Source organism: Chlamydotis macqueenii, chromosome 2 (assembly GCF_036417535.1).
Source record: "Chlamydotis macqueenii isolate bChlMac1 chromosome 2, bChlMac1.mat, whole genome shotgun sequence".
Classification (NCBI taxonomy): domain Eukaryota; kingdom Metazoa; phylum Chordata; class Aves; order Otidiformes; family Otididae; genus Chlamydotis; species Chlamydotis macqueenii.
Window position 1 is genome coordinate 36889047 of NC_141557.1, and position 23168 is coordinate 36912214.

Here is a 23168-nt window from a genome sequence, read left to right on the forward strand (position 1 = left end):
TTGAATTGGCAAGATGCTTCCAACCTGAGAGCTCAGGGCTTGCTTCCCTGTCAGACCCTAGTTTACAGAGACAGGCACCCAACCCTCTCTTTTGCATCCCAGTCCCACAGGTAGGAACATCACTTTTCTGCTGCCCAGTTACCCTTGCTTAGCCCTAGAAGCCAGAGCAACAGGGGGTGAACTATCCCAAGGATGTAGAATATCCCCTATCTCTGTCTCAGGTGACAGAGCTGGGAGAGAAAGGAGCTGAGAGCCAGGTGGCAGGTCTCACCTCCAGCAATGCCTGGTAGGGTTTTTGTTCAAATTTCATTTTCTGCCCAGAAATTGAAGTTTGTGGGAGTTTTGCAGAACTGTTTTTCCACATGCACTACAGGATATTAGCATATTTTTTGCAAAAGTAAAAAAGAAAAAAAAAAAGAAAGAAAATTTGTGTCTGAAATACAAAAATGGAAAATTCCTGATCAGTTCTGGTTAATAGATAGGTGCCGCAGCAGAAACAGCCATATCTGTGGTCACGTCACTATCTTAGACATCTCTGGAGCACGCTGCATAGCAGAAGGTAAATACATTTTAAAAGAGCTTGGGATAGTTAGCTATCAGAGGAGAAGCTGAGAGCAGAGGTATGAACCAGAGAAAAGAACTCTTTAATCTAATGGATAGTCTTGGCACAGTACTAGAGGATGTACACTGGCCAGGCATAAATTTAGTTTAACAATTTAAAGACCTTTTTTTCACCATCTGAAAACAAGACTCTGAAGCAATCTTCTAATAAAAGCAGAGATAAAAACCTTAACTAGTTTTAAAATGGAAGTTGAGTGGTCTACAAGAAGGGTTATATGGCATGGTGCCTGCAGTAGCAGAGAACTGCGCTCTGGCGTTACAGAGGCCCCTCCCTGCCCGTTGTTTCTAAGTCAGTCCCCAGACACCTGGCTGGAATGCCAGCACACTTTTGCATCTCTGGAAAGACAGCTTTTAACAAATGGGTTTGAAAATAAACAAGCAAGATGTCCTCCCATTTTAACGCACAGGACACATCCGTCAAATAACACCATCAAGCTTTCTAGTTTCACAAGCTCTTCATCAAGGCACAGGAGCAACAGAGTACGATACAGGGTGAGGCGCAGGGGCTGACTCGGCCGTGGGGTACCTCTCCTGCTGATTTCATCTGCAACTGAAGGGGCACAATAAGAAGCCAATCCTCCCTCTGACTCTGCTTCGCTAAAGGGCCGCTCACTTGTTGCTTCCAAAGAATTATAGCAAGAATAGAAAAGCAAAGGCAGACTTTAAAGTTAACATCTCAGGAAGGGAATGGCATCCCATGTAGTATTACTTGGATCCAGTGAAGCTGTGATAGTTGGTTTTAAAACAGGGAGCAGTTGCTCCTCGTCTGATTTAAACTAAGACTCCTGCCCAAAGCCAAAGCAGTGTAAATACCCCTACTGTAAATTAGCATTAGGCTCTCTGAGGCACTGACAATGTTCCATTCTAGTGATTTTTGTAATGAGAAGGAGGGGAATAATGTGGATTTATTTTATCTGGTGAATGTTGGTGCTGTAGAATGACAGTTGCTCTCTGTCAGCATTGTTGAGCTGTGGTGTTGTGGCATCTAGAAAACCCTCATTGTATGCTTTATCCACAGAGCTGCCATTGTCACCAGTGCATTCTGTCCCCGCACTTGTTTGTATGACTGGCTGGTACAATACACTTGCTGAAAATATTATGCTGTTAAATATTACATGAGTATTTAGAGGTATCCTAACTTATACTCACTCTTTTGCCAGTGTAGCTGAAAACCTGTCAAAAGCCAAATCCAAGAAAAACCACAAAGAAGTATGTTAGTATGGTGAAGGTTGTGCAAGAAAAACAAAATGTTAAGGAAAAAGGAACATAAGTAGAAGTTTGGTATTCAGAGGGCATAGTTGAGACTTTAAGAATGTGATACTTACTCCATTTCATTCTCTAATCAACTATTGATATATTTCTATGGAATCCAAAGTCAGCTGAAACCTTTAAGGAACAGAATAAAGACTTTCTTTGTCTAGAGATATTCAAACTTCAACATAATGCAACAAAATATGTTGAGAGTTAAATTAACAAGGGAAGAGAAATGACAGGGTTTGGGTAGGATTAGGTTTGTAAAGCTGAAATGAGCTCTGTGTTTGTAATCCAACATTTTTTAAATGATTGTATTAACACATGGCCATTGCAATGATGTTGTAAATGCTAATTACAATTTGAGGAAAGTTACTGTTTTGAAGAGTGAAAAAAATTATTGTGGTAATGCAGAAGGTACCATATAAAATAGATGTAGTTCATACAGTATGCTGCTGCAAAGGATCCTCTGTGAAATATGTGTCATGACTTTACCAGCAATGAATTAACTATTCTTTCTTAGTGCTTTGAATTTTAAGTGTGTTGAAATAAAAATACAAATCCAGGAATTTGGTGAGGATAAGAAATAAGTGCAGCCTGCCAAGGGTCTCAGTTGCTGAAACTGAAAGGAAAAAATAAAATCCAAAATCTACCAAAGGAAAATTAAAATCCACCTACCGCTACATACCCACTGTGAAAATGTGTAGGTATATTATAAGAGATGTATTGTTACACTCACTTTAAAATAATCTTCAGTGCATTTCCAATGGATGTGTATTTATCTCTGAAGTGAAAAGAAAAATCTTTGACTCGGGAATTAATGCATTTTTCCTACAGTAAGCGAATACGTAAATAAGAGGTGTCTTTGAAGTATATTGTAGTTTGAAGTACCTCTAGCTGAAGTGCCCCTTTAAGGAAGCTTGCTGGGCTGCTTTGTAAAAGTACTAAATAAATAACACTTCCATTTAGTGTGCTGGTGACCTGCATAATAGATGCAACCTTCTGCTTTGCTATATCTGTTCTGATGCAGCTGCTGGCTCCTCGGAGGTATCTGTTTTCAGTGGAGCATTTTGAGTGCTCAGTGTCCATCAATTAAATAGAGCTCTCCACACAAAGCTTTACAAGACTAATGCTACCGTGCCTGAAACGTGTGGATTAAACAAAAGATTGGAGCAGTGTAAACATCCTCCTAGGGCTTATTGATGCTGTATTAAATTAAAGGCTGATGGATGAATTCAAACTGCTCAGCTGCATCAAGAAAGGCTGCTTGTTTTAAACACTTAAGCATATAATCTCCTTTTGATGAGAACGTTTAGTGCTATCAGTCTTAATGAGAATTATGTGCATACATTGGACAGGACGTATCCCTTCAAGATGAATGCCATAGGTTTGTATAAAATGTCTACAATCAGTATAAAGTCTTTTACTGTGCTGTGAAAGACTTTATCACCATCTTAGACATTGCGTATCAAGCACACCTACTCATCTGTCTGTATCAGGGCATGTCTACAAGCACTAGTTATTGTGAGACAAGCAAAGCCATGGCTTCACAGCATGTCAGCACCTCGGTGGTAAGAGCCCAAGCTTGTGCTTGCACCTCCTGGCAGATACAAGCAAACTCCTCTCTGTTTTTCAAGCAAGCATAACCTCACATTGCGCGCTAACCGTATGGTCCTAATCTTCACCACCTCCTGCAAGAGAAGTGCTGTTATGCTCACTTTAAAGGTGAGGAATTAGGACGACGGGGTATAACTGATCTCGAAAAAATCTGAGGTAAAGCTGGGGATTAAATCCAGACAGCCTCAGCCCCTGCTTGACCTACCCCTACCGCCAAGGACAGGCCCCAGGAGGGGAGGACAGCAGAGTTTCTTGGTCTGGAGAAAAATGTGGGTATGGAGGGTGTTAGGTAGCACAGAACAGATGTAGTCATTTGAACCTGAAAAACAGTGACCCAGCCTCACTGCTAGTTCTTGTCATTTCAGTCATGGCAAGCCATGCGTTGGCCAAGGGCTTACCAGCAACATGTTAAGCTCATGCGATTAAAAGTGCTCCATAATGGAGTTCTGATTAACTGTGTTATGAATGTGGCAAACAAAATGTATGTCATTTCAGTTGCATAATTCATCTATTTATTTGTTCATCCATTGCAAGTATCCATATTCATTTAACAAATTGCGATACACATTTCAGAATAAATTGTATAGCTAAATGCCATAGCATGTCTATTTAAATTCAAATCTTTGCTATAAATAAATGTCAAATATGAAGACATTAAAGGACATCCAGAAAATAAGGCAGCTTTCCTACTAGCTAATCAGTATAGATAGATTGGTGCAGGACTTACAAGGTTTGAATGTTTACTCTGCTTTTTCCTACTGGTCTCTTCATTGGAAATTTATGTTATTTCTCTATGGCTGTTTCCCCAAGTGAAAATTAAAAGAATGGTTCATACTCCTGTGCGTTGATCTGTGGCTACAAAATGCAACATCATCAGAACAAGTTATTAATAGCTTATTTTCAGTGAATAAATAGGCCAGATTCATTATTAACATGATTTTTCAACCAACATTAAAACATTGTATGTGAGATGGTACACTGTAGATATTGTTGATGTAATCATCAGCCTCTCCAAAAGATGTAAGCAAATAAATTGTTTACTAAAAGATAAAGAAACTACCATTCCTCATTCATGTACTGTAATGTTAGTTGCAATATATTCTCATTTAAGCCTTTCAACTGCTTTCAGGTTGTTTTTTCTTGTCAGGTTGCACACAATAAATCTGAATTAGAAGCCTAGCCTTGCTTCAGTCAAAATTAACCCTCGTTTCAAAAAGATTTCTTCCTCCTCTTCTAGATGGTGACAAGGCCGATATTTCTGCCAGTATTTATCCAGACATAAACATCATTGCCGGAGCACTGAAGCTATACTTCAGAGACTTACCGATTCCCGTGATCACCTATGACACCTATTCCAAGTTCATAGAGGCAGCAAGTAAGTATTGCATAGTGTTTTGTACCGATCTTCAATTACATTTCCCATTCATGAAGCTGTCTACGTTAAAGAACAAGAAAAGACAGACAACAAACTGGAAGCAAGGGCGTTGCTCTGTTCATTACTTCTCTGCCATGTCCTTCTTTCACATGAAACTTTTCCTTGAATGCTATTGCAGATGGGACATCATGCAGGTACACCATCTCAGGGCTGGTGTCACAGCCACAGATTTGTGCAAGGCTGGGTGATCCATGGCAGGTCACAAACCACACCTGCCCCACAGTTCAGGCGCATCCACCCTTCATTAGGTCCTGCAGAATCTAACCCGTGTCCAGATGGAAGGCACGTGCAGTTAGCCCCTGCCCAGAGCTGGCAAGTCATGGGTGCACACTACCAGAGCGGGAGGAGGACAGCAGCATTCATTGCCATAACGTTGTCAGAGAAAGCTGAGATTCACCTCGAATTCTGCTCTCCAGGGCACAGCCTTCCATGTAATGATAGTCACTCATGAAAACTCACCAGGTGGATTGCATCAAAATCAGATTATTAGCAAAAAATGTCAAAGACTTGAGGTGTCTGAGACATAGCATGCTTTCTTCTTTTGAAAGTATCCTTAGTAATTTTGAAATGGCACCCAGTATATGGATAAGTAGCAGGAAGAGTGGTCTGCCTGTGTGATTGTGCTGCCCTCCCTTCCCCTCTGCCTTATTCCACCTCATACGCCCCGTGCAAGCACGGATACCTCTCTCCTGCACTCTCCTCTTCCTCCTTGGCAAAGAAATTATTCTTGCTCCTCACTAGTCCTATGAAGAACATGCCCAGAGGAAGCAGCTCCTATCACGTCGATACACCAGTCTCTTAAAAGCAGGACATAAAGATTCTTAATCTTCTAAAACTTCAAGCTCCTGCTGCCATTTGTATGGAAAATCATGCAGCAAATACAGCTCTGACTCAGTTCACAGCTTAGGAATTCATACTTTTTAATGTAAAGTACATGTAAATCCTGCTCAGATTGTTAGAGAGATTGCCAAGTGAGCACTGATGCTCTCTGATCAGTGATACCCACAGATTTAGAGATGTTCAGAAATATCTTTGTTTATGTAGTTCCGTGTCTTTTCAGTCTCTAGCTGAATGTATATATTCAAGCACAGTCTCTAAAGCATATATCCATATATTTTAGAGTCAGTTCCAAGCAGAGTATTAGGAAGCACTTAATGAAGCTCAGATATTGTACCTATATAGGCCTGTAGATAGAGCTACAGACCATAGAGACAGCTATTGCATGGTCTTTGTTGCTGATTTCTTTGTAAAGCCTTTTTTTTTTTTGAGGATGTAGAAGTTGCTGATAAGCTCCGTGTTTATGAATTTAATATTTATTCCTCCAAGCACAGTAAGTGGCTTGTAAATGATTCTATAATAATAACCTAGCTTCCTGAATTATTGGTGTTTACAAATGGAAGCAAACATTAATCCTGTTTGCTCTTTTCACAGAAATCTCCAATCCTGATGAACGACTAGAAGCAATACACGAAGTGTTGATGTTACTCCCTGCTGCTCACTACGAGACACTTAGATACCTAATGATTCATCTCAAAAAGTGAGTTAATTGGCATGTAAGGTAATTCCTGAAGAGCTTAACAATTTTCTCCTTTGAAAGAGAGATATTACTGAAAGTACCAATAAAGCTTCCATTAGGGCACTGCCACTAAAACAGTAATGTTACAAATAAACAGGCAAGCTATGTTTGTATAAATGCATACAAGCTATGCACATATATAGCACCGATCCTTTTGCTGGCAGATTATTGCAAGCCTTTGAAGAGTTAATTAAGATCTGCCACATTTCTCTGAGGCAGACAATAGCTGAAAAATAACAGAATGGTAAGTACTGTAGAGATGTGCTAGATGTGCTGCAGCAAGTCACTTGATCATGCTATGCTTCTGCCTCCCCTTACCTCCTGATTTGTCTTCCTGAACGATAACCCTAAAAGGAGAGAGCTGTCTCTTACGAGTTGTTTGCTCACATCATAGTTAAGCCAAGAATCAAGGAGGGCCTATTTTTATACGACTAGTAAGAGCAATACAAGCCCTTACCAGTTATTTCCTATCTCCTTTCATTTTAAACACTCTCTGCCTCATTTGCTTTCCAAAGCTTCTTTAGTCATAAGAAATAAAAAATTTTCAAAAGTGCTTGAATTTCATTTTTTATCTCTTCTTAATTGTCCCACTAAATGCAGCACAGTTGCAAATTTGGAGGGTTTTTTTGAGTTTGATCTGCACTATTCTGCAATATTAATGCCAATGAAAAGAAAAAGACCTCAACTTGTGTAAAATTGCATCAGAGAGCATGTGTGAAGTCCATTTCATGCTCAATCAGATTCTCATTATGCAGAGACTTTTGCTCATTTTGAATCGTCTCAGGTCTTTACAACTGAGTAATTTTGCCTTTCCAAGAGACATTACCTGGGCATGCAGGAGCTTCGTCGGGCTCTGCAAAAATGACATCTCCAAACACCCACCTTTGTCAGCACTTATGCATGGACAATGCAGGATGAACCATCTTGGCTTTTAAGAAGGCCCATGGAAGCTGTAGACAAGCATGTCCCAGCAGCAAATTTTTAATAGCCAAGTATTGACTTGCTTTCCTTCTTCTTTTTCATGAACTGCAGTACAGGCTTTGGTTCAGCTGTTCAGCTGAACTACTGATGAGACAAAAATAGTCCAAACAGCTGATTAAGCTTTCTCTCTCAAATACCTGCAAGTCACCCAATGAATTTCCTCTCCTTTCCCAAATTGTAGCTTTCAGCGTCTGCACAGAAGTCAAGTGCATCTCAGTTCCTATGGACAAACTGTCAGAGAGATCTGAATGCAAAAGGAGAGATCCTTTAGGTTCAGACTATGCTGTTCTGTACATTAAACATGAGTCCCAACTTTCCTGCATGGAGAAAATATGCGCTGGTGTCAGGGAGTCTGTTTATGTATAGACTGCAGGATCACTGCAGGATCACAGCCTCTACACCAGCGCTGTTCCTCAACAGAAAAGAAACTGCACCGAGTTGCTGTTTAAAGCACTTTATATTTCTATTTCAAATGGAAGGGACGCTAAACTGAGCTCAATCAAAGTTGAGCAAGTTTTGTAGTGCTTTTGAAAAATTAGAGCTACCTTTCCTGAATCTGTTTATTGTCTTTATTGTCTTTCTTCCTCTTCCATTGAAAGAATAACCTAGTGTAGTCAGGAAAATCCAGCAGAGGACAATACCAGCAATTAAAAATGAGCCTGTCAGCCCATTAATTAATTGTTCTCTTGAGTCAAATGGAAGCTTCTTTCTCATAACTTTTTGCTCAAAATCAGAGGAAGTACAATAGCATGAGCAGTCCACCCTGGGCAAAATACATACAACTTCATCCATGCCAACGTTGCAGTGAAGCTGTGCAGCTGAATCGTCTCTGTATTCACCCCAGGCTGTGCAAGAAGCTCCACACTGCTGCACAGAGGTGCCAGTAAGATGTACGTGGCATTGCAGAGCTGTTCAAGATCTCTGCGGCATACAGCCACAGATGGAAAGCAGAGTGTTACACATGCAGTCACACAGAGGTGGCTTGGGCTATGCAGCCTTGGTTTGTCTTTTCTCCTCATATCTGTGCTACAAGATGAGGATGTATCTGTGAGTAGGGGCACTAATGGACTTCTTTCCTGGAAGCAGAGAGGAACAGTGTTTTTCTGTGACAGAGCCACTCTTTGCAGAGAGCCAAAAGCAGAAGAAAAACCTAGTCAGATAAGGACCTTGCAACAAGGGAAAAACAGATTACTTCTGGTTTCAGGCTTTTTGTGCTACCCTGCCGGCATGAGTGAATCCACTGCTGCCCAGCTAGGAATTGTCATGGCCAGGGGCGGTCTCAGCTGTTGCCAGGAGAGCTGGCTCCAAAACCAGATGTGCTCCACCCTGGCAGAGCATTTGTGTGGAGAGGAGATGTGAAACTTCACCTCTGGTCTGCTTAGTAACAGCAAGTGTCTCGTCCATGAGGGACCATGACCGATTAAGGGACCACGGCTGTCTCTACACTGCAGTGCAAGAGCATTCTCAGGACTGAACTCAAATACCAAAGGCTTGCTGGGACAACACTAATGTGATCCCGCTCTGTTACCTGGAGGGAAAGCTTGAGCACATCTTGCATTTTCTAGCAGGCCTAAGGGATGACTTCTCTTCATCCTTGGTAGCCTGTGTTTGCTCCAGCCACATGTGACCTGCCTTTTTTTTTTGTATTTACATTATATGACCTCTGTCAGGGAACAAAACAGGCCAGGCTCCTTCCTAGAAGTGCTTCTGTCAAGGATAGATGGCATTTGTAGCAGTCTGACTTTAGCAAGCCACCTCTCCAGGATTCAGCACGCTCCTTAAAGTGTAACGAGTGATCAGAGTCACTCAGCTGTTGGTTGGCCTGAGGCAGCCAGCAAGGCAGAAATGTGTGAACTTGTGGGTTCCTGCAGACTGGAAGCGTGGGGGTCACTGGCAATCAAAAGAAAATCTGGGTTCATATTCAAGAAGCACATCCGCACCTCCGGTGTGATGCACACCTAGTACAACATGCCAGAGAACTGTAGTTACTGTAGAGTAGGAGACTGCTCCATACATCATCATTTAAATCATGGTTATGCTTTTCAGAAAATGCCACTAATTCTTATACCATAACAGATAGCCACATGGAAAAATCACTTAAGAGTCACTGGAGGGGTGCTTAAAGGCACTGGAAATCACAGCCCCACCATAATTGCATTGTACTTGCTGTGGAAACAGTTACCATGTTGAGTGAGAGTAAAAATTGCTGCTGAAAAATGGCATTTTCTACCAATGCTTGTTGTGAAGTGGGACTAGAGATTAACAGGCATATATACTTTTCCCCTGGGAAATAAACAACTACTTACTTTTTTTTTCCTTTTTCTATTTTAGGGTTACCTTGCATGAAAAGGAGAATTTTATGAATGCTGAAAATCTGGGAATAGTGTTTGGACCTACTTTAATGAGACCTCCAGAGGACAGTACCCTTGCTACGCTGAATGACATGCGGTACCAGAAGTTAATTGTGCAGATTTTAATAGAAAATGAAGATGTTCTCTTTTAGACAGAGAGAGACATATCTTCAAAGCCATTTGTTTTTAAATAATTAGTTTGAAGGAAAAACAACATTTCTTTAATTTTTTTTAAACAGAAAGGAAAAGTTCCTTGACTGCACTTCAATTTCTGCAAAGTTGCAGATGGATGCCAAAATGTTTAGGGAAAGCCTATGTCTCATAGACATATGCCTCTTTGTAGAAGGGGAAAAAAAGGTCAGAAAAAATCCTCTTACCTTGTATCTTTTGCCTTGTCTCAGATGTATATTTGTTTTGAGAAGTTGCAAACAATTTTATTGTTAACTTATTAAGAAACACAAAACATATTTTAATATGGCTAGAGAAGCAAAAAGGTACTTAATCAGTGTTTCTTGTATACACCTATACATTTCCCTCTCCATGAGACATAATTATATATGTCAATTGTGAAACAGAACCTATATTGTAAAGATATTTTTACTTTACCTAGCTGAAAGAATGGCATTTTATTTTAGCAAACTATAAATCAATGCGGTGCATTGATTATCTTCCACGTAATTCTTTCCTGCATTTTTGCTATGATATATTGAAAACAATTACCACTGATGCAGTATTATCCTCAAATACCTCTTTCATTGCAAGTGTTTTGAAGGAGAATTTTTTTCTTATGTGTATTCCAGCTTTCTTTAGGTTTCTTTGCATTTAGGCACTAGCATCCTAAGATTGTACACTTTTAGCCATTTGATATTCCCCAAAACATATAGTATTTTCTTTTCTTTCTTTTTTTTTTTTACTCCCATGTAAAATACAGTATTGAGAATTTTTCAAAAGTCCTGGTGGTAGTATCAGTTTCATATGCCAGATTTTTCTTGGATCACAGTAATATGTAAGTTAAGTGATGCTGGGACACTGGATATTTTCTGGCCTTGTTGAAAAGTTAGCACTTTTTGGGGTTAATTATGAAGGATTTGGTTTTTTTCTGTAAAAATCGAGTTATGTTTTGTCATGTTTCTGTATTTATAAACGTACAGTAAATCTTCTAAAAATGTAGGTATTTATCTTGAATGTGTTTCCTGATGGTTTGTTTAAAAAAAAAAAAAAAACAAGAAAGAATGTGTAGACAATGTGGGAGTTGGTAAATTTAATTATTACCAAATTTTAATATTTTTTCTCCCCTCACAAACATTGACCTACAGAGTTCATAGTCTAACTGCAACTTATTTGTAATGTTAAAATTGTTTCTCAGCATGAGATGTTTCTGCAAGCGTAGAAAATCAACATACTTTACTACCAAACTCAATTTTCAATACAAAAAAAATCATAATAATCCCTCATCTTTATCATTTGTATCATATACTTGGTAACTCAGTGATGCAGTTTCCTGAATTATTTCAGGGAGCACATGTTTCTATTCAAATTGAAAAATATGTGTAACTATGATAATGAAGGGAAGTGGAGGGTATGACTGTAAATTTGCCATCTTCTAGAGAAATAACTAAGGGCTAGATAGATTAACCCGGATTGCAGAGCAAATGCTAAATAGTCTGAGTTCCCATACTTCCATAGATCCTCCTGCCTTCTACAGGACTTTTGTTGTAGGTTATGTACTACTTAATACTGTCGTAAAAATTATCTGGAAATGGTTTTATTTTGTGAAGTGAAATATGCTTTGTAATTTATGATAGTGTAAATGGAAGGAAAAATCCCATTAAATGTGTTAAAGAGTTCTGGTGTCTGTCACTCTGACCACATGGCAAGCTGCCCCATGAAAATCAATCGCTAATTACCATCCTGACATTGCTGGAAACTTTCCTACTTGAAAAATTTAGAACAGTTTTACTCAATGTCAGCAGTTTCAGATTGGCACTCGGATGTCCTTACTACCACAGCCAAGCCTGTGCACACATTTATTTTCTGCGACCACCCTGAACCACCTCTGTGTAGAACTTCAAGCAAGCAACGAATCGCAATATCAGTCCAATCAATTTCCAAGAATCAATGCCATCAGAGCAATTTTCCACTCCCCTGAACGCAGACATTCAGCTAACAATGATTTTCTTTATTTTTTCTGGTCAGGTCACTAATTATTTATTTTTTAATGGTATTTTAGTATGGTTTTTTATTTTTGCAGGAAGACAAATAAGCCATTCTGTTTCTGCTTCTCCCTTTCCCTCTACCGTGAGCAAACTCGTAGCTCTGACATGTCTCACAATCTGGGGTCTTTAACACATGCTGCCTCCTAAGGATTCGATGACAGAGCGGTACATTTAGAAATACCCATGCTTAGTGTCTTTGGAGGGCAGAAGTTTCTAATCGGCTGGACAGAGGGAAGAGTATGATTCTGCATCTTAAACCACAACAATCTAATGAGTTGTCCGTGTTTGTCTTGGCTAACCAATGGCCAGCATCCTCCGGGGCGTACTGAGTGTGGACATCAAAGGCCTCTGTCCCCTCTGTGCTTCATGAGTGCTGCACACACTTCAGCTCTTACGTCAGGCTTTCTGTGGCCATCACTGCTGCATCTGGGGCTAAGCAGCACCTCTGAGATCTGATCGTCTCTCTTCCAGGTTCACCGTTCAAGGAAGTAAAAGGCCAGTAGACTTTTCTCTGCAAAACATACTGCTAAAGCAGAAGATAAAGCATGTAACTGTAATGCAAGCCTGTACTCCACTACACAGAAAAAAATGTATCTGACTGGATCTTCCCTTTGCTTCAAAGCATTCAGCAGAGTGTGATGACTTACCTCACACCAAGCACTACTAGAGACTCCAGGAGTCTGTGTTGGAGCTGACGTAACTTCCCTGCTGGGTCATTTCATCTCAAGCGGAACGCAGCTCTGCTCTGGAAGCAGGGGAGATACCTGTGTTTGACTGCGTTGGAGCCTGTCCCCAGCCAGATGTTTGGCAGGACCCTTAGCAATCCCCCACTGCCGGCATCCACCCGTGCTTCCCATCTGCCATTCAGCTAGCCCCATCTTCTGGCATGATCCACTCCATACCCCCTCACAGCTGGTCCTTGGAGCTACTGGGGTGAGACAACTCGCCTCCCATAAAGCAGAAGTGTCTTAGTAAAACATTACATGATGTTAATGGTTTGTAAGGTAGCAACTTTCATACGTGCTGCGGAACAGCTGAAATCTCTTCTTTACACCTCCATCTTTGTGAGACTCATTGCTGCCAGGTTTAAATATTTCGAGCCTGCTGGGGTAACTGAGCAAAGGAATTGTTTCCCGAGAACGCCGTGCTGGAGACGAGGCAGTGTGTGCTGTGTCTGACTCCAAAGCACACGTGTACTGAAAAGGCAGCTGGCAGGCAAGACTTGATCAGGGAACTATTGAAGGGTTTCTTCAACTGAGAAACTGATTTGGGGCTCCTCTACCCAGAGACCAGGTGTCGTGAAACTTAATTATCTCTCTTCTGCTGTCAAATACCATTGGAATTGGATAAAGGATCTGGAAGTTACTGGGGAAGGAGAAGAATTTGCAAGAAGAGAAGCAGACAAAGAGCGTAAGTGCAGGTATTTTGTTTCCTCGAAAACCTTTTTGAAATGAAGTTACAAAGGAGACAGAGCTCTTCTCTCAACTCACTGTTCTGTGAGCTGATGTCAGTTTAAGCTCCTGAACAGGTCTAACAGAGCACAAAACTGGGTGAATTGGCACCACGCTCATTTTATTTCTAAGCAAGAGGTAAGGCTACACTTTCCTATACTCTTAACTGTGTCAGAGCTCACACAACATTTGAGCTTAACAAAGGAGACAGAGCTGCAGGGGCACTTGGCCTGAGACTCTGGGAAGGAATGTGTCAGGTTTGGAATCTCTTCTGAAACAAGGTGCTTTAAAGACCTGAGCTGTGTGTTGCTATCAAATTTAGGACACAGGAGGGAGGAGGGATTGCGGGTGTAGTACTGGGAAAAACTCTGGTCTTAGTAGGTCTCAGAGAAGTGGCGGGAGTGCCTGTGGTAATAAATAGCTGGGCTGAAGGAAGGTTTAAGGTCACACTGCAAGGAAGTGGAAGTGAAGGTAGGTACTGAGAGTGGTTTGCAGAGCATGTGGAGCAACTCTGTCTTCTCTTTTATGATAAGCTCAAACACTGCACAGTGCAGACCTGCACAAATGAGACACAAGATGATTAGCTGTGTTTGCACAAGGCCCTGCCTGGGCTCACATCTCTGGAGAGAGAGTATTTTCCTAAACCAGCTAGGCCGCTGCTTTCTCCTTCTCCCTCCCACCTGGAGATGGAGACAGCCGGAAGCCTCTGCTGTACCTTCAGCTGCCTCCAGTATCAGGCTCCCCCACGCAGGGTACAAACGGGGCAAAGGCAGCCTGCTCCCCGATCCTGCTGATGGCTGGGCAGAGATGCTGCTCTGCTGTCTGAGAAGAGGCCAGAGAGGGCAGAAAATGAGATGGGGCTGGGAGGAAGGATCACAGGAGGGTCCACAAGCCAGCACTTCTCCAGCTGTTCAAGCTCCCCAAAGTGACAGCAGCTGGACAGGCTACAAGATTTTCCCTCGATGCTGCGCTCTCACCAAAGCTTCCTCAAAGGGCACAAGCCACAGGAGGCTGTCTTCTTATTTCTTTATTGACAAGTACAGAGTCAAGGTCTGCAGAAAAGGGAGGAAGACTATTCAAGTGCCAATAGATCCGCCATGACAATAACCAGGAACTGGTGAAAACTGAGTAGGAAAGTAATTCAAAACACTTATACAGGGAGAAGAATGGCATCTAACTGGATCTTCAAAGCAGAATTATATTGCTATATCCCCTGCAGCTATGTAAAGGGAATGAAGAGACTATAGGGCTCATGAAGATAAGAGTGAGAGCGTCAATATGTTTTACGTTCTTTAGCTGTAGAGATAATTCCTTGATTAAAGATCATGGTTAAGATTCAGAAATCTGAACCTTAGGGAGCTATGATTATTGCTGAATGCTCTAGGGCTTGCAGATTTAGGACATCAATGCATGTTGCAGGGGGGTCATACTTGACACTATCTTTCTCTGAAGGCCTGGTATTCTGGGTGTAATCACACTGATGCTGCAGCCAGAGCCAGGACTGGGAGTTCAAAGCCTGAAGGACCTGGATTATTGCAGGATGTTGTAAGGACTGCAGTAAGGAAGAAAGCTTCTGTCAATTGGTGTCAGTGCTTTAAAAGCCAGAATAGAAATGAGCAGCGGGTTATAAGTAGAGAAACTGTTGGGGTTCAGTTTACAGTGGACTTGGGGATGTCAGGAACCAAGCTTACCACTGGAAGCTGCCTTCAGTGCAGGGCTCTGCAGGGCCTGATGAGGTGGAGGTCAAAGTATTCTCTCTTCTCTCAAAAGTATGAGCCATTTGTTACCACTAAGATGAAGGTTAGAATGAGGAGTAGGGTTAGCTTTGGGGTTTGGAACTCTAGATCTTGAAGAACATACATCGCTGTGGCAATATTTGAAGATACTTTATTTTCTGTTCTGCTGTTGGGCAGGTATGGGTATGACCAATGTGCAGATTCATATTATTTACCACATAGTTATTCATAACAAGGTAACAGTTAGGGTTAGGTTAGGAATCCAAATATTGAGAAGCCAGTATTGTGACTGCATGCTGCACAGCCCTCAATATTAGAAATAGGGCTGATGTCAACAAGGGAGAGTTATTTATAACAGGGTTTTTGTTGTTACAGACATGAGTCTTACAAATAACTGTATTTTTTCAGTTCTGCTATAGGAGCAGGACCATAGTTTTATCTTCAGATACTGTAAGGGTGAGAGAGAAGACGAGGTTTAGAGTTTGAGATTCAAAGAATCAGAGTGAGTTTGCTGCTGGATATACAAATGTAAGAAGAGGGCTGGTGTTAGAAGCCTAAACTCGTCTGTTTGTTCTGCTATGGGGATTGATTCATGGGACACAAGCTAGTGGCTGGTTGGGAACTGAAAGTTCGAGGAGCTGTGTTTATGGTCTATTTTGATGAAATTTTGGGCCTTCCTTATAGTTATGGGTATTGCTAAGGTAAAGTTTCGGAATCTGTTGTGTAATGAGACAGATTTATTCATGAAGTTGAACTTCCCATTGAACGAGGATGAGCACTAGTGCTAAGCTAACCAGCTACAGGACTGGTTCCCTTCATAGAGCTACTGCTAGGGCCCATGTAAGTAAGAATATTTGTCTGCACTAGCACTGGAGGTAAGATTAGAAAATTTAAGACTACATCTGTGTCAGTCAATAAAATGGGGTCAAGGACCTCTCCTATGAAAAGTGGTGGAGTCTCTCCCTGTCAACATTACATTGTACTTAACTGAGGTCCTCTCAAGGGCCTGTGGTGCCACCTGTGGCCTCTGAGAGTATTTTTTTTTAATAGAGGCACTGAATCAAAAATTGTGATTTAGCACCTGTAATAATTCCAGGGCTGTGTTGCAGCCCATCAAACTGGTGTTTTCATACTCCAAGGCTGAGATGGCGCAATGCATGGCCTAGACTGTTACATGAGGGCTGGTTGCATACTGGAGTGTTTGAGGGTGCAAAAACCTGTTGCAATAAGGCTGGAGGACTAGGGAGGGGAACAGACTGGTGTAGTTTCATCAATTGTGCCTAAAGGGGAATAATCCTTTGTTCTTGTTGCCTCAAAACCATGCTTGACCAGTGCGTAGTCACTAAGATAGGCCAAAATCATGCTAAGGAGTCACCACTAACAATAGGGCCAATTCACCAAGTGCAGGGTTCAAACTCACTCCCTGGCTCTGTTTTTTTTTTACATAGCCTGGGTATGGATGCTGCAGTCCCACAGCCTTAAACAGCAGCCTGCTGTCAACAGGGAAAATGTTCTCCCCCTTTATGAAACAGCTGGAGTCTTACTGTGGTTATGGTAAAGGCTAAGGTTTGAGATACTGCTAGCACTTGGAAATCTAAAGCCAGAAGAACTGAAGTTACTGCTGCCTTCTTCTGAGTAGACAGCCTGATGCAGACAGGATGCCATTCTTTGTGTGGTCTTTTCCTGAACACATAGGTCCCTTGCTTTAAATTAAAGTCACATTTAGGCTTTGAGATCTAGGAGTTTCAAGAGCTGATTTTAATGTTGAATGCCAAAAGGCCAGCAGGTATCAGTGCTGCAAGTTTTCTTTCTAAGGGTCAGTTGCTCAGTTATATGTCGGGTCAGGGTTAGAGGTTAAGAATCGAAACTTGAAGACTCAAGCATGCTCTTGAATATGGCTGGGAATATGGACCTAAGAAGAGCTCTACTCTTTTTAGGTGCCAGTGCTCTATGTTCTTTTCTACAGTAGGCTCAAACATGTCATTGGCCTTAAGGTTAGCATTTGGGAATCCGAAGTTCCAAAAGTCCAGTATATTTGCTGGATGGTCTGGGGCTTCAGGGTAAATAAGAGACCTGATAGCAGTATTCGCAAATGCCCTTTATGCTTCTGAGAGCACCATTGGATCCCCTTAGTATAATTGTAACTGATTTAATATTGGTGTTAAAGTTGTTGTTACATTTTGGAAACAGAAAGCCGCGTAGTCCATGGTGTCAGGAAGGCTGATGGCTCCTCTCTTCTACTGCGAGTAGAGATGGATCCCCTCAACACAATTAGGTAAGGGTATGGTTTGGTAATCTAAGGTTTCCAGAGTCCAGTTTCAACTTGAACACAGTAGGGTCTGCACAGTTTGGAAAAGGGATGGTGGGAAGTGCAACAAACACCTTTTTTTTTTTCCTTTCCTTCTTGTTGCTGCAGCCACAGTTTAGGTGTTGTAAGTAAGGTTAGTTTGAGAGCTGACATTAAAGTTAATTTTTGGGAATCTAACTCTTGAGATTACCAGGGTATTTGTGAACTTTGGAGGGCCTGGAGAAGATGAAGATACCTGATGTCAATATGGTTCAATCCTACACCAAAGGAGCTTGTTACAATGTAGGAGAAAAGGCCTTACAGTTTTACTTTGCAGTATACCAGGGCATCTGCTAGGATCTTGCACATCCACCCTAGCTGGACTACAAAACCCCCTTAATTGTTATCCTCTCCTCCTGCAAATAAAGGACTGAATTTAACTGCAGCGGTCTTATTAAGTGAATATAGTGTCTGACTTCTATGCATCGAACGAGTCAATGGGTTATTTTACTTTCCTTTTTATATCAGTGCTGTGAACATATGCACACTGAAGGAATGGAACAAGTAGTATTGCAGTAAGAAAGGGGCAGAATGTACATTTTCACTGTTAGAGTTGTTTTTATATAAACACTAACCTCTGTGACAATCTTGTGGGACAGCGTGTTGTGACTGATTCATAGCAGTGACTTTCAAATGCAGAGCAGGTTTTGCTGTCCTCCTGTGCCGCTGCGTACGTGTGCAGGCAGGACCCTCCCACTCGAGCTGTCTCTTACAAAGCTTTCCAATCCACCTGTCTCTTCTCAGTAGACCCTGCTTTCAGTGCAGTGTCAAGAAGGACAAATCTCTTACATTAAGATTCTTTGAAAGAGGATGAACAGGAAAAAAAACCCCACTGATTTGATGTAAGTTTGGCATTATGTGACCTAAGAGGTCACATATCTATGGTAATAAAAATAATATAAACAAGTAATATGGTGGTAAATGTTTTGTATAAACCTATAATCAGAATGGAAGACTAGTCATGGTTTGTTTGTTTGTTTGTTTTAAATAATAATAATCTTTATTTCTTCATAAATTCCCTTTTCCCCAGACACTTCCCGAGGACACAAGATGAGGAGGGATGCTCGTGCTCTTATTCCCCATAGATACAAACAAATAGCATAGCAGTAGGTCATAGTCACCGGGAGAAACTTGACTTTGTATCTGTTGCTATCCATGTCCCAGCAGAGCCCAGTGCCCTGGTGCTGTGCATCTCAGAAAACGCTAGCTGCTTACTTGTTAGGCCATCTTTTCTCACTGGAAGTTACTGCTTTATTCCATAGGAGAGATTTTTTTGCTGCTGGTATCAGTTAGTATGATAGACAGTTTAGAGTGCTTTCAAGTGTGTGTGTGTATGCAAGCTTCCCCGTCCAAAACCCTTTGGGTTTGAAGAGAGCAATTTACAGAGTAACATAAGTGCACAACCCAGGTTCCTCTCCCTCAGCAACCGGTATTCACCAATTTCCACATGTCTTATCTTTATGGGCTCTCCAGGGAACCTGCAAGTAGCAGAAGCTGATCTGCAAAAGATGAGGCTGAAATACCACTGCTTTCACAAACTCCTCCACACGATCAGGGGCATCCTCGAGGGACTGACTGATGGGAGGAGTGTTAGATGCCATAGTTCTCCAAAGAAGAAATCATCATTTTTAACACAGTGTGGTACAAGCAAATCTTTTTTTCTCCTTTTCTGGATGAATAATAAAAAAAAAAAAGTAAAGACATTTATATGGCCATATATCCATCATACACAGAAATTCAAAGTCTCAATTCTAAGCTAGTTAAATATAAATACGAGACGGCACTATCACTCTTAGTGTGTCAGCTACGCTCATTTTTTAAAGATGGGCAATTAAAACCAATTGTGTCTTCTTTACGGCTACAAAATATTCTCCTCCTCCTCCTCCTTCAGGGGGTCACCCACCTGCCCCCGCCCCACAACCCCCGAGGACCCGCCGCTGAAACCCCGGACCCGGCTATTCCTCCCTCCCCCCGCCCCACGCCGGTGGAGCCCGGCAGGTGAGCGGGAACCGCCCCGGGGCCGGGGCCGGGGCCGGCCGGCCCGCCGCTCCGCCCACCGGGGCCCAGCCGCTGGGCTGGCAGCCACCTGCCGCCGCGCTGCACAGCCGCCCGGCTCGCCGGCACCGGCCGGCCTCTTCCCTCCTTCCCGGCCCCGGCGACGGAGCCGTAGCGGTGTGCGGAGGGAGAGGCGGCCCCTCTTCCCCGTGGGAGAAGGGGAGCGCGCCCGCAGGTCAGTGTCGCCTCCCGGACCTGTTGCGCAGGGAGCCGGCGGGGGGAGGGAGCGGTGCCCCATCGCGGGAGCTGCCGGCCCCGTCCCGGGGGCAGGCGGCAGCCCCAGGGTGCCGGGCCTCGGGGTCGGCTTCTGGGGCTGGGGGGCGGCGAGTGCATGGAGCGGGTCCCGCGGCTCAGCGCCCAGGCTGTTTACCTTCAACCCCGCCGGCCGCGCAGGGGCAGGCTGGCCGGCGCTTCAGAGCCGGTCACCGGGGCTCGGCCGGGGCGAAGCGCAAAATCCTCCCTCCCCCCGTGCCAGACCTGTCCCTCCCTGCCGGGCAGCTCCGTCCCAGAAGCGCTGCCCGCCTCCCCTGTGCAAGGGAAGAGGGGTCGCCGCCGCCTTCACCTTTGCCTGGCTGCCAGTCCCCCTCCCTCGCTCTCTTCCCCCTCCCTCCACCTCCGCCTTCCCCGCAGGAGCCCGAGATGGCGGACAGCGCCGCGGCCACCGCCGCCCCCCGCGCCGGCGTGAAGGGCAGCTCGGCGGGGCCCTGGTGGAAGTCGCTGACCAGCAAGAAGAAGCAGAAAGAAGAAGCGGCCTCCCCGCCGCCCCCAGCAGCCAGCGAGGCCGCCGCCGCCCCCCCCAGCCCCGAGGGCCGGGAGGAGCTGCCGCCCCCCTTCAGCAGCGGTGAGACCGCGGGGGGAGGCGGCGGCAACCGCCGGAGCCTCCGCGTCTCCCACTCGGGCCGCTTCAAGGAGAGGAGGAAGGTGCGCACCTCGCTGCTGGCCGACAGCCCCGAGGTCTTCGACGGCGGCGGTGCCCCGGGCCGTGCCGCTCAGGGGGGCGAGTAGCCAAGGAGGGCTTCGCCCCCGGAGCCGCGGCCCAGCGAAGAGCCGTCACTGGACGAGTGGCCGGAGCGTGTGGCTGCCCCATGGCTGGGGTTGACCTCGCTTGGCCCCAGCAGCCTCCCCAGCCCTGACTGGACACTGCGGGGAGCCCGGCACCTCCGCCAGACGAGTGAACCGTGTGCTGTGTGACATGGACACCGCCAAGACCAAACCCCCAGATGACGGGACGATGTGATTGTGGTAACAAAATAATACCAATCAAGGCCCCACTCTCTGCACTATGGTGAGCGGACTCAAAGGTGCTATCCCAGGGCCGATGCTGGGGTCTCCGTACCTTCCTCCAGTTCTTGCCAGGAGCCAACGCACTGACTTTTCAGGCCTGTGACCCAGCTCCTCTCGGCTCCTCTCCGGCCGAGGAGCTGCTCTGCTGCTCTCGTCTCACGTGCTGCCTTATCGAAGGAAGGGGGGAACGAAGTGCTCTTATCTAACTTCAGGGCCGAGGACCTCCAGCGGTGCCGTAGCTCCCGAGCGGTTGTGCTCCTGCCCTGCTGTTAGCGGGCACACCCTGAACCCATCCTCCTTCCCCTGCGGGGGTCAAAAGAGAGGTATCGTGAGGGGCAGGTGGCTGCATTCGCCTGTGCCCCACATCACCTCACATTTAAATATGCAAAAGGCAGGACCGTGCTGGTTTTCTCCCGCTTCTTACTGTGTAGCAACAAGCAGGTGTTTCAGAGGCTGGTCTCCCGTAGTTCTGTTACAGAGGGAGGCTGATTGTTGGCTAGCAATTCACACTGTTTACCCAGGGAACACATGATTTTTGCATAATTTGTGATAACTGGCATAACGAAGCTCCGGGGAAGAAATTGTGTGATAAAATGTAAATGGCAGATGAGACCAGCCCGGGAGAGCAAAGGCAGAGTTGTACTCCCCTAATGTGGAAATTGGCTTTGGCACCTCTGGAAATGTTCTTTACTGTTTACAGTGTCCAAGGCTTGTGAAGCAAGGTTAAAGATTCCCAGGATTTCTTTTGATAGCGAGATGATGTGCTTCAACTCAGGGAGCTAGCTGCTCCCCCTGACAGCTCCTGGATTTTTGGACAAAGTAAACTATAAGCCAGAATTTTACTGGTGTTGTGCCTTACAGAGCAAACTCAGCTAAAAACACTCAGCAATTACACGTTTCTTGATATTAGCTGATGTAGCGACTACTGATGTATTTATTTTAAATGCATTTGCAATAGACTTTATATTGTTAAAATGGTTTTAGACTTTTTCTGAATGTAATATAAGATACTACGTAGTGGCAGGGACTGAAAATTATTTCCTAGCAGTCAAGTATTACACCATTATGATTTTGTTTGGTTGTAACTAATGATTTAAGGTCAATTAAAAATAAAAAGTGACCTGAAAGAAAACACGAGCTGAGAGCTGAGTTCCAGGTGAGAATACGGATTAAACCAGTCACTGACGATCACTGAAATGATGCAGCAGATGCTGGGCAAGTGCCCCATGGTTCAATATGTGTAATAATACATAATGAACTTTGAAAGGTCCTGTGCAATAAACTCAGACAACCTAGCTGGCTTAGGTCTTTACCAGTCCTTCACTCAGCTCCTCCTTCAGACTCTGAAACCCAAGGACAAAGGGACTGTATCATCATAAATCTATTTCCATAAAAGCTTTTTTCCGCTCAATGTGCAGACATACGCTTTTTAAGTTTTGTTTAGTAAAACTACAAGGTACTGATTGGTTTTGGACTGCCTTTTTATGTTCCTGGCTACATGCTGACAAAGCAAAGGGGCGGGGGGGGTGACTCTTAGAAGCTCTTAAAAGTTTCTCCTCAGAGACACTTTTCTTATGTGGAGCCTCTTCAGTCAAGGGGCATCTGAAATCCTTCTGTCAAGGAGAAGCAATTGGAGCAAACTCAGCCTCAGATGAAGGAGTGTGAGAGAGAAGGAGGAAAGTTTAAAAGCTGGGAATGGAGAGTTGGATGAAGAACTGTACTTCGGCTACAGTGAGCCCAGGGTTGGAGGGGAAAGGAGGCAGAAAGGGGTGACTTTGCTGCCAGGGTTGTCATACTACCTTCAGAGGGCAACATGTCCGTATTTATTATGGGCAAAAAGTAATCTGCCTGTATTTATGTATTCTAGGGCCCAAAGGACCATGTGCTGCATGCGTGTGCGTGTACGTGCACATTTTTCTCCGTTTTTTATCCTTGCACTGTTGTGAAAACACAGCTTCCTCTCTTCTGTACCTCCAAGCTACCTCTTTCTACAGGGAATCTCTGTTTGCTCCATGGAAATGTCTCAGGTTTATTAGTTGCAAGCCTTTACCACGGCACAAGATATCTACCAATTCAGGTTTTATTTGTGAAGAAGTCTGGTATGCTGTTCAGATGGCTGCTGTTAAGATTCGATATCAATACTGGTTAATATGTGACTAAATGTTAGCCATGTCTTAATCCTTGTGTCTGGTACTTTCAGCTTGGAAATTTGGTTGGAATACAAAGACAATAAATGCACATAAAACG

At 43.8% G+C, this 23168-nt stretch overlaps 2 protein-coding genes across 2 annotated transcripts in view; both read left to right on the forward strand.

Moving 5' to 3' along the window:
- The window catches only part of CHN2 (chimerin 2), a 164155-nt gene extending 152476 nt beyond the window's left edge, over positions 1 to 11679 (forward strand). Inside the window, exons 11-13 of the mRNA XM_086742592.1 lie at positions 4727 to 4864; positions 6356 to 6461; positions 9813 to 11679. Of these exons, the coding sequence (XP_086598718.1) occupies positions 4727 to 4864; positions 6356 to 6461; positions 9813 to 9984 (416 nt within the window). The 3' untranslated portion in view covers positions 9985 to 11679. The remainder of the gene's footprint in view (positions 1 to 4726; positions 4865 to 6355; positions 6462 to 9812) is intronic.
- An 8016-nt stretch (positions 11680 to 19695) lies between these two features.
- On the forward strand, positions 19696 to 22281 carry PRR15 (proline rich 15). Its single transcript, XM_086742005.1, has 2 exons — positions 19696 to 19812; positions 20268 to 22281. The coding sequence occupies exon 2, from the start codon at positions 20277 to 20279 to the stop codon at positions 20640 to 20642; it is 366 nt and encodes a 121-aa protein (XP_086598131.1). The 5' UTR covers positions 19696 to 19812; positions 20268 to 20276; the 3' UTR covers positions 20643 to 22281.
- Positions 22282 to 23168: the final 887 nt, after the last annotated feature.

Coding starts and splice junctions, on each gene's coding strand:
- PRR15 (XM_086742005.1), top strand. CDS start 20,277: ATGGCGGACAGCGCCGCGGCCACCGCCGCCCCCCGCGCCGGCGTGAAG.